The sequence below is a fragment of the Aquila chrysaetos genome, chromosome 5, assembly GCF_900496995.4.
Source record: "Aquila chrysaetos chrysaetos chromosome 5, bAquChr1.4, whole genome shotgun sequence".
Lineage (NCBI taxonomy): Eukaryota > Metazoa > Chordata > Aves > Accipitriformes > Accipitridae > Aquila > Aquila chrysaetos.
In genome coordinates, this window is record NC_044008.1 from 72,702,151 (window position 1) to 72,717,674 (window position 15,524).

Consider the following 15,524-nt stretch of genomic DNA (forward strand, 5'->3'; position numbering starts at 1 on the left):
GACTGGAAATATTGTGAAGATAGCTTATCTTGGAGATTTTGTGGTCTGTGAGACCACAAGAATAGTTTTTTCTCCTCTGCTATATTGGCTTCCAGTAACATTCCCAGCTGCAATCAAAATAGGTAGAAATGTGAAAAAATAAACACAGAAATCTCAGCTCAGAGAATTTGGAAGTTAAAAATCTATATACCTTTCTCCACACAAAAATGAATACATTTAAAATGGTTTATTTAAAAAGTAAGGATTAAGTACATTATACATGGTTGTGATTATACCAGTAGAACTGAAGCACAGTGGAAATAACACTTTAGAACTGCAGACAGAACTGTAACCTCAAGGGACATGATATATTAGCCCTTGTGGATATGTGATCCATACAGAAAGAAAAGGAAATATAAAAATAGGTTATTGTTACATGTATGGGCATATGAAGTGATTTCTCCTATTACTCCTATTGTGTATGAGAAACTAGGAAGAGAGAGCTGATGATATACCTGAAACTTTGGTTTTCGGAAAATTGAATCTGATCCAATAGCTTTTTCTTTTTTTAGGTCTGCTGTTACAGTATGTTATAGGATAATACCAAAAGACTTATTATTGTTAATGATATGATGGTGATATCTGCAGGCCTTGTTGAGAAATGGGGGGCTAGTTTGTGTTTGATGCTGTCCAGGGAAGCCAGAGAAATGTGAAAGAACAGATTTTTTTTTTTTTTTTTTTTTTTAATATCACTGAGTGGTTTCAAAGTCCGGGCACAATCTAATTCTGTTAAGATAGATCAGCCATGGAGCAAGACACTGTTCATGGGTAGGAATGCTGCAAATTTTTCAGTTTTGTCAGAATCAAAGTTTTCCACAAGAAAAGACTGAATTTTGAAGGATTGCTTTTTACTGGAATTGTCAAATGAAACAACATTTTTTTGCTTTGGTTGAACAAATTACTGCGCTGCGATTTGACGTAGACCACGAGTTCTAAATCGCAGCCCCCGTTCTCCCGCAGGACGAAAGCTCTGGTCCCTGTTATCTCCTTGTGCCTTTGTTCCTGTCCAGACCCTGTGTCCCATGAGCATCCCATGAATACTCCAGCTCCATTTTTCAAAGGTGCCTACTGGAAAAAGAGCAGATGCTCCGGCTCGAACCGAAGCGGGGCATCGCGCTCGGAGAGCCGCTGAAACCAGCCCTGCTCTGGCAAAGAGGAACATCCCGAAATGCTCGGCAAGACGTTTTTTGCCGACGTGGTGCAAAAATACTGCACGTGCCTCTGCAGGTATGACCCTGGCTGTAGAAAAGCCTCGGGCTTTGGCTGGAATCAGGTGGTTGGTTTTAAACACATTGACTGGAGAATGATGATTAAAAGAACAAAACCAAAGCGCGAAGCAAACCTCACACTGTCGACTTCCAGCTCGATGGACATGAGTTTAGAAAAACAGCCTATATCTAACTCCTGGTTTTAACGGGAATGGTTTTATTCTTAATTACAGTAAACACGGATGAGGACTTATTTCTAACTATTAGTTTATTAACACAGTGGGAAACAAATAGTTCTGGGAAATTGCACTTGAAAAATACATTGACTATAATTAGATGTAAATTAATTAGCACTTAGTATGACACACTAATGAGACAGAAGGTTTTTTTTTTCATTGCAAACTTCTACTTCTATCATAGCTAATCAAAGTATTTTAATATTACGAAGTCTCAAAAAGTAGGAAATAATTTATTGTTTGAAAGCATAAAGATTCTTGTAAAAAAAACCTTTCATCAAGAACTTTAATAATTTTAGAACTCTTTTTTTGTTGTCCTAGCCGAAAAGTAGGTAAAAAAGTTTTCTTGTCTGCCTCTGTTTGAATTTTTTTAAAAAGCTTGTGTAACATTTTTCTCCATAGTGTGTTGATACAGAAAGTAGCACAACATTTTCTACTTTTAAATCGTTCCCATTGCTCCATTCGCTTTAGCTCTCAGAGTTCAGAGGTTTGAAAAAGGATCCCAGCAGAGTTTTAACCTGAATGGAAACTCTTAATAAGCAGGGATGAAGGCTCCAACCCACCTCTGCCAAAATAACGATGTCGCTCTGCCAGGCTGAGGGCTAGGCAGAGCTTGACAGCGACTAGGGGAAGACTTTCATTTAAAATTGAGAATTGTGTCTTGGTTCCTGCAAGGAGAGAGGCTTAAGCAGGGTTTACCTGGGGGGGCAGAGGGGGTTCAACTTGCTTTTTTGGGATGTTAAGGCAGCTCCTCCGAGATTTCCCTGGAGGACTTGGTTCCACTAGCTGAAAGCCTCGTATCCTAAACATCGCCGAGTCACTGATGCTGCGGCCATCGCAGGATAAATTAAGACTAAAGTGGTTTTAACAGTTTGGCTGAGATCTCCCACCATCAGTGAGCCAAGCTTTCTAATTCATGATTTTTTTTCTTGTCACCACTTCTCTAGTCTTCTGGTAGCCAAGATTTTCTGGGCAAAGACGACGGGTATATTCAAAGGAATCTACAGGAATTAGATGCTCCTCTCTCACTGCACCTAATTCATCCAAGGGGAATTGGGTACTGCATTCTCATATGGCTTGGTCGAGTGGTCACTAAAATCAACATGAATACTATTCAATTAAATTACCTTTGAGTCAGGCCCTCGAGCTTTGAGATTCCAAGCCTAAGTGTAAAAAATGAAAGCAGGAATTTAAAAGAAAAAAAAAAATCAGAGTTTTTTTAGAAACATACAGAAGCAAAGGGTACAAATTAGTTCCCCCCTTAGGTGATGCATAGAGTTTTCTGTGGGCTCTCTGCACGTAAGTAGATTCATCATTACAAAATAAATTAAATTAGGTCAAACCATCATTTCCATCTAAAAGCAACTATACCTTGCACCATGCGGCACTTATTCATAATAAAAAGAGTTTAATAAATATCTCATAAACGGTGATTATTTTTGTTCTATTTTAAAAAATACAAAGTTGTCATCCATTCTGTTAACACTCCGTTCCCATCGCTGCAGGAAGTTTTGCTAGTCCGAACGTATTAGCTTCTCATTTTCTTACGCACATTGCTTAGATATCTTAGTTTCCAGTAGCGTTAGTGTTGCACTTGTGAAGCAGTAAGGAAAACAGGAATGCAGTCGCAGGGAACCGGCGGCTTCGCCTGCGCGGGCCACCCCGGCTCGGCTCTGCTTCTCGTTCTTGCTATAAGTAGTCTATAGGGGCTCCTGACAGACAGCACTCAGCACCTTGCCGGATCAGGCACTAGGGCTAGTCGAAATGAGAATTCAAGTTTTCTAAATGTTAGGCAAGAAATGATATTCGCAAATATGCTCAAGTCCCACCTACTTTAATTCTTCCCTTTCTAGGTGTTTCAAGATGCACCCACCCTCTTCTCCCCCGCCTGCGTTGCCCCGAGGGACGCCTTACACCCAGAAACGGGAGACCCCCTTACCACCCCATCAGGGAGTCTGTAATGCTCAGTACGTGGGTGCTCTACGGTTTCAGTAGCACAGGTCAGTTTTAGAAAGTGTTGCCTTCAAAAATATTTTCTTTTTTTCTTTTTTTCTTTTTTTTTTTTTTTTTTTTTTTTTTTTGAAAGAGGCAAAGCTTATGCTGTGTCAAAGGAAAGTGGCTCACTTGATGAGTAGTTCGTATCCATCCTTGGGCTTGGTTATAAATTATATTTGCAAGTTTGTATTAAGGGATGTCAATATTAGAAAAAAAAAAGTCGTACAACAATTTTTCTGTAATCCTGTAAAACACACTGGTGGCAAGTCCTTTGCAGTTTCTCCAAGACTTTGTACACACTACAGAAGTGCAGGAACATGAACTGAACTGCCTTCATCTCGTGACACCAAGAACTGAAAGAAACAAACTCCGAATAGCTTCAAAAAAAGCTACGAGCATGTAATATCTTTATGTTGGTCCAGAGGATCTCCACTTGCTACCTCAACACATGTCACAATTAAAGAGGTGAGAGGGTATTTTAACATCACTCCTTCTCTTTCATGACAGATCCGTTCTGTTTCAGTATTTCTTCAAAAAATTGCGAGGAAGGAAGGTACTTCAAACAGGCGTTGTTCTCCTGTTGACCATGTTGACATGGAGTCCCTCCTTAAATTCCTTCTGAAGGAAGTTGTGAACCTGCAGAAAACTGGCTTCTTGGTCTGCGTTGTAGCTGGCAGCCGTCGTAACCTTCAAAGGCTCTCTGGAAAGAGTGTACATGGAAATTTCGTTCATGGGAATGGTGCTTGCTATCTTCATGCCAACCGGAGAAATGTCTCTAGATGGAGAAGGCTCTGTAGATCGAGAACTGGATCTGGACCTCCGCCTCCTGTACCTATAACTTGGCATCCTGGCATAAGGAGAACTGGAAGAAGTCTTAAGGAATTCCCTCTTGGTCTTAAACCTCAGCTCTTTGTTCTTCTCAATATAAATGTTCACAGCCAGAACGCCTATGGTTTCGGCCACAATAAAAGACAAGGCTCCAAAATAAAAAGACCAACCATAGTTGTAATGGTTCTTTTTGTCCTCATCTCGCTTGTCACTTGGGTCACCTGCATTGCTTGATATGTAGACAATGATCCCTATGATATTACTTAGTCCTAGAGAGAGAAAAACATAGATCAGTGGTTATGTGGCTGGGAAGACAAAATTCAAGCCACGTTACTTTCTGGACCTGAATGGTTCAAAGTTTATAACCAGGAAATTTTATTACATTTATGTACCCTTTCATTTATCTCAAGATTTCATTTATTCTTGAAAAACAAAGAATAGATCCACATCTGGGTCACATATGCTCGCGTGGATCCCAAAATATTCAGCAGGATTTGTTGCCATCTCTTCATTGCCATGGTGGGAAAGAAGTAGCATATGGGAGCTCGCTAATATTGTTAGTGGGACTCTAACATTCAGAATAATAATAAAAATACATTTTGAGCTCAGGGCTATGTCTGTTCACCTTGATCAAGATAAGTTCTCTTCCACCTTGCTGAATTTTCATCTAAATGCAGCATGCTTAATCCGAGCTTCAGGGAAAGCTATTAACAATGTGGCTGACTCTCTCAGAAGTTTCTAGTGTGAAAAATGGGCTCACCTATCATAGGTGAATCTTTTCTGCCATCATATAAAAGAAAAGAAAAAGGCCCTTGATGTAAGAGACACCTGCTTCATCTAACATTTAATACATTTTAAATAGTGTAAAACCTGCTTGTTACTGACTTCAGCTTCCTTTTTCAGGAAAACTAAAAGCTTTTCTAGAATATACTTATTGTAGAGCTTCAAAAACATATTTTTGTCTTAAGAAATTTGCCTAGTGTGATGTTGCTAGTGCCCTCGATCCGGGAAAGGGGTACAGGGAGAGAATTGCCAGCAAGCTTTTCCACAGTCCTGTTCAGTTTAAAAAGGCAGCACTTAAGGACTCAATTTAAGGAGAACATACCTGCCGCAACAAAGAGAATCCCAGCGCTGAGAATAATATTGTTTTTGCTGTTGTAAATCCTTCCTGCTCCGACACAGAGTCCTCCCAGCAACAGCAATATTGTGCTTAGGATGGGGAACACACTGGAGGCACGGACAATGCCTGGAGGGGAGACAGGTAGAAAACCAAGACGGACAGTAATGATTTCAGATGCCTCCTCGGGTGCAAGTGTGGAGATTGCAAAGTCTCAAAGCCCCTGGCTTTTGCTGGAATTATGAGTGATTCTGCATTTCTGGGCGTGTTTTTGGGAGCCGAGGCCGGGGGTAGGTGGCCAACGTGGCACAGACCCTCTCAACTGAGTAGCTTAAATCTTTTGAGCTTTCTCCTAGGAAGTCCGGCGTTATCGCCGTTACCTGATGCCACCACGTACAGAACATTTCTGGCAAAGGATGAGGTAAGTGACAGTAAGACCCAGCATCACGCAGGGAGCGGCAGTGAAAAATTCATGAGCTGGCTGTGAACCCTACAACATTTAGGGATGGCTTGAGCAGACGGATCTGTTCCTTGGTACATGTGCAAGGTGAGCAAATTACAGCTCTTGAAGTCTGCAGCATTCACGTTGCCAGCGAGCACAGCTAATACCCCCTTTTTCTTTTGCTGAATATTAAGGTCATTGAAACCTTTCAGATTTCTAAGGAAGAAATTTTAACAAGTGTCTCTCAGATGTTTGTTTTTAGTTTCCTGACAGCTAAGTAGAGTAATTTAAAATTCTGTATACTTCAGTCCATTCACCAGCGTGGGCTATAAAATCCCCGGAAAAAAAAATTAAAACACCACTTCAAGCCAGCTTTCAAAGTTGGGTCACTACGAGACTAAGCAGCAATCAAAAGGGAAGCGGCAGTGAGGCAACAAAAGTGCTGAGAAAAAAATAAACAAGCACAAGAAGAGAGATGTCTGTATTGTAAAAACCAAAGGGGTAAAAGCTGGTAGGCGTTCCTGAAAGGCAGAGCTCCGAGTTCTGCTGTTATACAGAGAGGATTTTTTTTTTTGAAGAAGGGGAGACGAAGTGCTGAATACTGCTGCGGAAAACAGCAAATGGTCCCCAAAGGTGGGGACCACGGAAAGGCGAAGGCGCGGAGGGGAGTCGCGGCAGGGGGAGCGGGTGCCAGGGCGTGGGGATGCCCGAGGCGGGTGGGGGTCAGCGGCTGCTCTCACAGCGGGGTGGAAACCCCACAGCACACCGGGAGGACACGGGCACCCCCAGGGCTGAGTGAGAGAAAAGAGAGAGGAGAAAAAACCACCATCTGGACCGATCTGCTGACGCGGTGCCATTAGCGACGCGGTCTCTCCCGGGTGCCATCTTCCTGGCTGACATGCACAGCGAGCGGCACCCGTTTCCCGAGGAGAAACGGCCAGATGTTACAGCTGACGCTTTCTCATTTTACTTTCGATGGCCGTGGCGTTCTCAATTTAGCGAATCGCTTCCTAACGATTCCCCCGGTAACCGGTGGCAAAACTCCCACTGACTGCAAGAGGGACAGGGCTGGGCGTTTAATAACAGCGTGGCTTTTGTGTGCGCCGCAAAGCCCCCGGGAGCCCCAGCTACGGGCCCAGCCCGAATTAGGATGGTGCAAACATAAACCAAAAAAGACAGTCCCTGCCTGGGAAACTTATGCCTGTATCGATCCGCAACGGCGAGAAAAGTCCGTCTTCTACCAAAACTGGCAACGTCGCTGCACGCGTCCTTTACAGATGGGGCATTTTCTAACCGGATCTAAACCCAATTCAGTCGGATGCATTACTATTCAGACAGTGTCTTGCAATAATTGGCAAATCCAAGCCATGAGGGTGCAAGGTCTCTGATCAAAGCCCGTTGAGTGCTGAGAGCCTGTTCTGTTGCCCTGGGTGTATCCCCACGGGTGTGGTATGAAGTAACAGTGCTTCGACTTTTGGGTCAGTTTTTAGAAAATTATTAGTCAGTTATTAGAAAAAGATTCAATATGTCAGTCTCTGTGCTGCTGGACATGAGGGCACCCCAAATCACTGTCTGTCTGTTAGTGCCCTGGCAAAAGGCAGCACGGACTTAAAATCTACTGTGGCCCATCCTTTCAGGTTGTTGTGTCCTGTATTTTATGGTCATGCTGTTTGTAATGATTTCTATTAAATCAAAGAATGATCCTAAAATGCTTCAGTGATATCATCAGAAGGAACTTGCCAGACGTGCCAAATATAGGGGGGTGGGTTGTTCTACTTGTAGCAATAATCTCCAGAGATAATTTTTCTATAGTAGGTAATCAATGTGAAGAGAAACAAAACACACAGTGTTATCTTCCTGTAAAACTCTACAGTATGTTTTTTCCTACAATGTGTACTTTTAGCTCTGAAATTTAAAAGGAAGCTCACAGGTACCATGTAGAATTTACATATGTCTCCTGATACTGGTAATAAAATGACAGCACATCAAAAAACATTAAGGCAATCTGGTTTTTGCTTTCTCCCCCGCTTTTTTTTTTTTTTTTTCTTGTTTACCGTCCTGTCTGTTTGCATCGGCTGTTCTGCACCGCTATGCGTTGTGACACCTCCTTCGGTGAAGCGCCGCAGCATGCCGTCCTCCTCCTCCTCCCCACGGGGCTGCGAGCCCCGGCGCTCTGCTCGTGCTTTTATTCTCCTCCGAAAGGCAGGAGCCAAGCACACGGCTTTAAAAAGGAGATGCTACAGTATGTGGGGAAGAAGTGCATGCAAGTATAGACACGCCCCTGAATTGGGGTCCCCAGTCCCCCTCCTCAGGGCTGCGCTTTTGCAGCACAGCAGAGCCCCGACAGCCTCACGCGCGCAGCGAGGATGAGTACGGCCGAAATCCCCTCTTCTGCAAAGGGAGAGGTGCATGCGCTTCGTGCAATGCTGGATCGGAGCAGCTTCGTTTCTGCGTGCCTGCAGAAACGCAGGAGAGGAGGAAAGCTGGAGCACACGTGGGCGGCTGGGCGACGCGGGCGGCAGCCTTGGGGACGGCATGGGCTTTCTGTGCACGGCAGCGATACCCCTGCCGCGTGCTGGGGCTCTACACAGACACGTGAAGGGGATTTTATTAAGACGGATAGATTGGTGTGTGTTGTCACGGGGAAGGTTCAATAGCAGGGGTCTTCTTTGTGCTCCTTTGCACGTGTTAGTTGTCACTGTGGCTGTCGTTCGCTTGGTTTTGCAGGGAGCAGCCTGAAAGCCGAAGGGCAAACCCCAAACTCCTGCTCCTGCCCACGCCCTGGACCAAAGTCTCCTAAAATCAGTCATTTTTTCACTGACTTCAATAGGGTTTTGAACGAGGGCTTGATTCTGCTAGCACCAAAATGTTTACATTTATCTGAAGCCTATATTAGGTTGGTCACTGTGGAGCAGGCTGAGACCCCTCATGCTGCTCTTTCAGGAGCACAAGATGCAGACAGCGTTGGTGCCTCTGTCTAAGCCAGACAGGAAAAATAAGGGTTACCCCCAACATGACCCTCCGAGAATCTTGTGCCAAGAAACGGCTAAAAAGCCCGGTGAATGATACGGAGACAGCAGGTTGCAAAGGTGTTGCACAGAGGGCAAAAATGGGACGGAAGGTCTCACGTCTCCTTTGAAACAGGATGCAAATATCCTCTTGTCTTAGACAATGATTTGGTCCCTATTACATATACGTATGAGCTCATCTCTTCTGGATTTAGGTACATAACCTTTCAGCAATCTCTAAATCAACCGTATGCATTTTAAGTGGAGCTGCAGTTTTTCTTATAAAAGTTACAGCAGAGGAGCCCTGTTATCTGTGCAGACTACGCGAGGATGAGCTCGCCTCTGCGGGGGGAGCAGCCGAAGACTGATTTTGCAGAAGATGTAAAGGGTTCGACCAACTTGTTTTTAAGGTCTGTACTTAGTCACTGTTGAAAACAGCTTTTAGGAACACCAGTCGCAAGTACACTTACAAACAATTTACCAATCTCATGTTTTACTGCGGAGCTGTAGACTGTTTTTCCCAGTTCTCCCTTTTCTCCAAATAAAGGCGGCATAATACGCTTCTATCAAGATGCTACTTAATTCCTCTTCCCTTTACAGTCCTTTTACTAATGATGTTTCTTTCCTAAAGCTGACTTGGCATTAATTTAACATTAGTTCCAAGGCTTTGTATGAGAGATAAATGCAGCTGTGCTCACACTCTGCTAGCCTGCCTTTGCCTGAGTGCTGAAATCACGTCACCCAAGCGCTATGACTGATCTGAATTGACAAGAGTAAAGATGAAAAAAAAATCTGGGTTTTCTGCTAAAGCGTACTTTTCAGAGATTTTTTTTCTTTCTTCTTGTCTTAGCAACTAGAGGTTGTTTCCCAGAAGTGAGCAGAAGGGCAGAGTGGTTCTTTAAGTGGTGTTTCAGGTAATTAATAGCAGTGTAACGGAGGAGTGTTTTGTCTTGCTGGGTGTATCAGCCAGCAGTGTCATTCATTGCTCCCTGAAGCTTTCCCAACACCTTGTGAACTGCAGTTTCTTTCTCTGGTAAAGGGCACTGCTTTCAGCTTGGCTGGTCAGTTCTTTTGTTCAAAAGGAATAACTAGGCAAGACGTCCTCAGGGGAAGGGGAAATCTCACTCAAACTTTGCAGGATTCATGAAGTTTCACACTCGGGTTCCAAGACTTCCTATCAGCAGAGCGAATGGTCATCCGGAGGAGATGAAACGATTGCCCTTATTTCAAGCACCAGGTTGGTGGATGAAATTACTTCTGTGGCAGATTACACACCAGCACAGAGCAGCAATGGCTGTCTGTCCGTGCAGGGAAGCCACAGCCCATGTTCATGCTGAGATTTTGCTGTTAGCTGCAGAAATTTCAGCTTCCTTTCTACAATGCAGTAATTTCACTGCAGGGGGAGGTGGCTCAGCAGCTGCAAATGATGAAGCTTGCAGAAGGGTTGGGTTTAAGCATTAGGAAAAGCTTCCTAATGGGCTGGAACCCACTCCTCAAACCTGGTTTGATACACTAATCAGATAAAGACTCCCTCTGTAAAATATCCTCGTCAACCTGGGAATGATAGCTGTAGTTTTCATTTGAAAATTTTCCATATAATGTTTAGAGAATGGCCACCACAATCATGAGTGTTGCCCTGGCTGAAGGAAACCCTTGAAATGGGGGTCCCCAAGGGTCATGGTTGTGTCAGCTGCAGCATGAACTGGACATATGTCACCAGTGCTCTGTGCCACCCAGTTTGGGCCAGTCTCTTGCAATGGATAAGACTTGGGCTGCCCTCTACAGAAGAGAAACCCAGGAAAGTCTCTCTGGCCATGTCTGTTAATCCTGTGTATTAGGTATTACTTTTCACTTACGGAGAAGGTATTCTGAGCTGTCATGGTCATAGTCATTGTCTTCAGGGAAGTGGTTGATTCGGAAGCAATGTCCTTTGTAGATTCCTACATGAAAACAAAGCAAACATAACATGTAAGGAATGGAACCAGGTGAATGCGCTTCTGCAGCTGTGCTTTATTTCCTTTTCCTCCCAGGCTGCATAAGTAAATTAATCTCCTGTAGGGTTGGTCACTGATTTTTTTTATGCTATCAGGAAACCATCTCTACGGTCATGAATTTTGGTCAGATTGGGCTGAAGCCTAGCTGAAGGAAGGGAGAGCCAGGATTCCCGGGCTCTTTTCTTCAGTCTGCCAGTCATATCGTTCTCTTGAGTTTTTTAATCTCTCTGTGCTTTACTTTATCAGTGCCGTGCTTACCTTACAAGCATACCAAATTCGCAAAGCTTCTTTTTGTTCCTAGAGTGACTGTCACTCTGGGTCCCTGCTCCATGGCTGGGGCTTCACAGCGAAGCCAAGTGCCAGTCTGGTGCCCATCACCCCTCCTGTCTCGTCCCCAGTGAAGTGCTGGCTTCCCTTATCGGAGCTGGTAAATGTTGAACCGTCTGAGGCCTCTTCAGTTACTCTCTAGGCTCGGAAAACAAGTCCATAAATCTCTACCTGCTGTAATTTAAACCCATATGTCCCCCTCAAGGTTGGCTCAGCTTTTAATGGCATATTTGTTTAGTTAACTGGGAGCCTGCGCAGTAAGTCAGGGTGCGAGAGTGCACTCCTGATACCTGGCGGAGCAATGCCAGAGCTGGCCGTATGAACCGCTCGCTCGACTGATCGAGGTGAGGTTCAGCACTTTGTCCATCTGGGTAAAGCTTTATGTTAGTATTTTGTATTATTTTCTATCACGGTTATCCATAGCCACATCCAGCCTTAGCTGCAGGTGGGGTAGCTGAGACCGCTGTTGCACAGCGAGCTGCACAGGGACCTCTCCCCAGAGCCCTTACTGCAGGAGCAAAGCCCCGAGGTGTGATTCTGCCTCGGTGCTTTCATTATTCATTAACCAGCGCTTCCGAGCTCAGGAACATACATCACCCAGGATGAGTTATCCTCTGCACAGGAGTTTCGATGCTTACAGCTCGAGCTGGCAGCAGGATTTAAAAACCATCAGTTAATACTACTTTAACAGAAGCACAGCTGCGGTCTGTAGGATATAAATGTGGATTTATTTCACTACCTATTACCGATGATTACAAAGATCTCAAAAGAATTACTAATCTGGAGGATTTCAATTGCACCCTGTGAGTGTCAACTGCAGGTTTGCTACTACAGTGCATTTAATTCTTCCAGTAAATGATGTATCTACTCTAATTGCGATAACGACTCAGCCTTTCTCTGCACAGCACTTCAAAGGCTGTGAACAAGAAGTAAGTGGCTCACGTCACATCTGGAAGTGACACACCTGTCCTGTCTGCCAGGCGGAGGAGAGCACTTCAGCTGGGGCTGCTCCTGCCAAGCATGTTTGCCCGTGCATCCCTCCGTTTGCCATCAGCTGGTTTGTTGCTCCTGATGGCTCTCCAGCAAGGCAATCCAAAATTCAGATTTTAAGGATCCCAGTGCTTATTTTTACAGCGGTTCACGCAACGAAACTAAATCACTCCCAGCATAACAGGGCCTCTGAGACTGGCTGGTCATTTCTTTAAGTCTCTTCATTACGGTGTGCCAATTTAGAGGAAATACATTCAGAGTATGATTTTTATCGTCTCCTATTCATTAAGGAAAAAGTCTAAATAATCTTCTCACCCTAATTTCCTATGGAAAGAGGCTTTTCAATGACTCTGTGCTTGTGTGTGTATAGGTAGGGCCATCTCTCAGTCTGTATGTACTTCTCCAATAACTTTTAAGGTAGTTGGTTGAATTTATCCAGAGCTGATACACAAGTAGAAATATCACAGGTAACTGAGCTCCCACAACTTCTTTGCAAACACGTAGATGCATGAAGGAGACAGCTCTGTCCACCGAAGGCTGCTTTGTGAACTTGAATGTTCACAGAGCATGGACGTGGGCGACAGCCCAAATAAATGTCCCACTTCCAGAAACTCAGTTAAGAGACAAGAAGTCTGCAAGACTGAAATGTTCCCCAAGCCTCTGGTGTTTGCAGCACTGATGGATTGATGGAAGGTTTTGGCCTCGGGCCTTACGTTATTAAACTTCTCAATGAAATGAGCCCCTCAGCAGAACTTTCTCTCACACGGAGGCCGTGAAGCCATCCCTTCCACCGCAGGACTGAAATGCCTGAGCAGGACAGGGTGGGTTGGTATTAGCAGTGTCGGGGCTTTTCCTCTTTTATGGTTGGAGACCTTCATTTCCTGGTGCTTATATCTGTAGCCTTTCACAGGAAAGAGTATTAGCAAGTCTAGCAGAGGTGAAAAAAGAGCACAATTAGCCCCAAACAGAAAATTCTAGACGAGCCTGAGAGTTTCTTTCTATTTCCAGTTTTTAGGAATACTGAGATTGGTCATTCTGGCCAACTTTTTATGGAATAGCAATGACTGTGAAATTTGGACCTGTAGCAAAGCCTGGGAACCTGAAATATTCTTCCCCATATTTTTGCTGTAGTTCAGATCATAGATATTGGTTCAGGGTCCTCTCTGGTGTCTATGGTATTTGATAGCTAATAACAGCAGCAGACTGGATAATTTTTTTCCATAAACTTAACAGGTGTCATATAACTCAGCAGCAGCTTATTAAACTCTCAGTGAGGCTTGAAGTTGCTATCAAGAACTCTGGTTATCTACAGGGTATTGAGGGCTCTTTTAATCCACAAAGTGTCAGAAACAAAGTCTTGCTAGGAAATGCAACAACACCTTTTTTTCATAACGATGGCCTTAGAAACTCAGATTTGGGAAAAATGAAAACTAGCTGGGTGGAAGCTACTGGAGCAGTGGTCAGCTTTAAAAGCACAACAGCAGAGTCTGACTTGTACTTAAACAAAAAATAAAAACAAAACAAAACTGAGATTTGGTGAAATACCCGGCTCCATGCCCTAGCATGTAAAATAATGCAAAAGAATAAAAGCCACGAAACAGAAGAGGGGACAGAAAAGGAAACACCTCAGTTAAATTCGGTAACAACTATTCTACAGCATCTGCACAGGACCCGAACTCCTTGAAGCTCTTCTCAAAGGCTTCACAGAGAATGCCCTGAAGAAACGTGTAGACAAATGTCACCACTGGTCCACGCTCAGTAAGGCACACATGGGCTGTTTTCCACACCAGGATCCGATGTGGAAGAGAGATTTTTTTTCTTTGCTTGAGTATGAGGATACAGTCCCTTATATACTTTGGAGAGGAAGATGGAATATTTAACTTCTACTTCTGTACCCACTAGAGAGGGATAAATAAACTGCAATCACTGCCTAACAGATACTAAAATATTGAGAACCACTTCTGGATACCTCTTGAGAGTAAGATATAGTATCCCACCGAGATGCTGTAAGTACTAATCCTTTCTTTGAATGATTACCAATATGTTTTAAATGATGCTTTTAGAAATACAAATATTATAATGAATATTTTCCTCATAATAATAACTTTGTTCTGAATTTTGAGCCAGGACTTCAGGAACTGGGTTAATGATAATGAAGAGGACAAATTTTCTGAAGTGTTGCTGATGGTGTAAGAACATTTTCTTTCCACTGGTTGCAGCGTACTTAGCTGGCATTTAAAAACTAAAAATTGTTTCTGACTTGGTTTTACTCTGTATTCAAGGGCTTCTCCGACAAGGTTAGTACTTCCCAATCTCACTAAGTGTTGTTCAGATAACTATAATTAGAGTGTGATGTACTCGGATAATGTGATAAGGGAGGGAATTGTAGTGCCTAAATGAAGATTAAGCTTTGTTTTGGGGTTTGAGATCTCAAAGTACATAGAGTTTTCAACAGTAAATCAAAGTAGCGATCCCAAATTCTGATGACATACTACCTTCTCCCTGCTCTTTCTCAAATAATCCTTTAATAATCCTGCCTGTCCCATTGCAAAGTTGTTCACTAGGGTTTTATTTTTTGATGACTGAAAGCGATAGTTAATGCTATAGGATGTAATTGCTTATTAACTTTGTTTGTGGCCATGTATTACATGATCACGTTGCTGTTGGCCATACCATCAGCCATGTCTTTGAAACAACCATTTGCCATGGTTAGTATTTATCAATGACAACATTCCCCGATGCCCTGGAAGTGTTTGCACAAATCAGCACTGGAAGACAGAGCACTTAAATGTCTGACAATATTTGTCAAGGCAGGCTGTACTTTTCTTTTCTCCGTCCCCTAATCCTGAGAACTATATACAACAAGATCTTTCCATAACATTAGTGTTCTGTTGTCATTTAAAATAGGTTTCCACCATGCAAGACGCTAGCAGCTTTGCAGCAGAGGACCTTGTCTGCGGGGTACTTCTGTCAATAGCAATTTTCGTCTCCTTGCTCTGAGCACGAGCTTACGGGAGGCGATATCTGATAGCAGTGGGAGACACATGAGGATAGATGGGTCAAGCTGCTGCCTCCTTCTCCATCAACAGCTTCTGCAGAGCTATTGCTCAGTTAACTATTTCATCTTCCAGCCCTCTCGCCTGCCCTTGCTGGGGAGACCGTGCAGTAAAACATCGGTTTTGGGACTTGGTTGAGAAGCCTTTCTTGTTTTCTCATGGGACGCCAGACATTGTGACCTCCTTGGATCAAACTCTCCCCTGCCAACACGCCACATTCTTGTAGCTCTTGAGCAGCTACAGATACTTAGTGCGCACACGTGCACGCTATTAATAGAGTTAAG

General features: G+C 43.7%; 1 protein-coding gene across 2 annotated transcripts in view; it reads right to left on the reverse strand.

The window, feature by feature from the left end:
- Positions 1-211: 211 nt before the first annotated feature.
- CACNG4 (calcium voltage-gated channel auxiliary subunit gamma 4) overlaps positions 212-15,524 on the reverse strand; it is a 54,329-nt gene continuing 39,016 nt past the window's right edge. For both annotated transcript variants that reach the window (XM_041123766.1, XM_030014456.1), the window contains 3 exons: positions 10,730-10,813; positions 5,412-5,552; positions 212-4,575 (listed from right to left, as the gene is read on the reverse strand). In XM_041123766.1, coding sequence (XP_040979700.1) covers positions 4,037-4,575; positions 5,412-5,552; positions 10,730-10,813 — 764 coding nt within the window. In that variant the 3' untranslated portion in view covers positions 212-4,036. The remainder of the gene's footprint in view (positions 4,576-5,411; positions 5,553-10,729; positions 10,814-15,524) is intronic.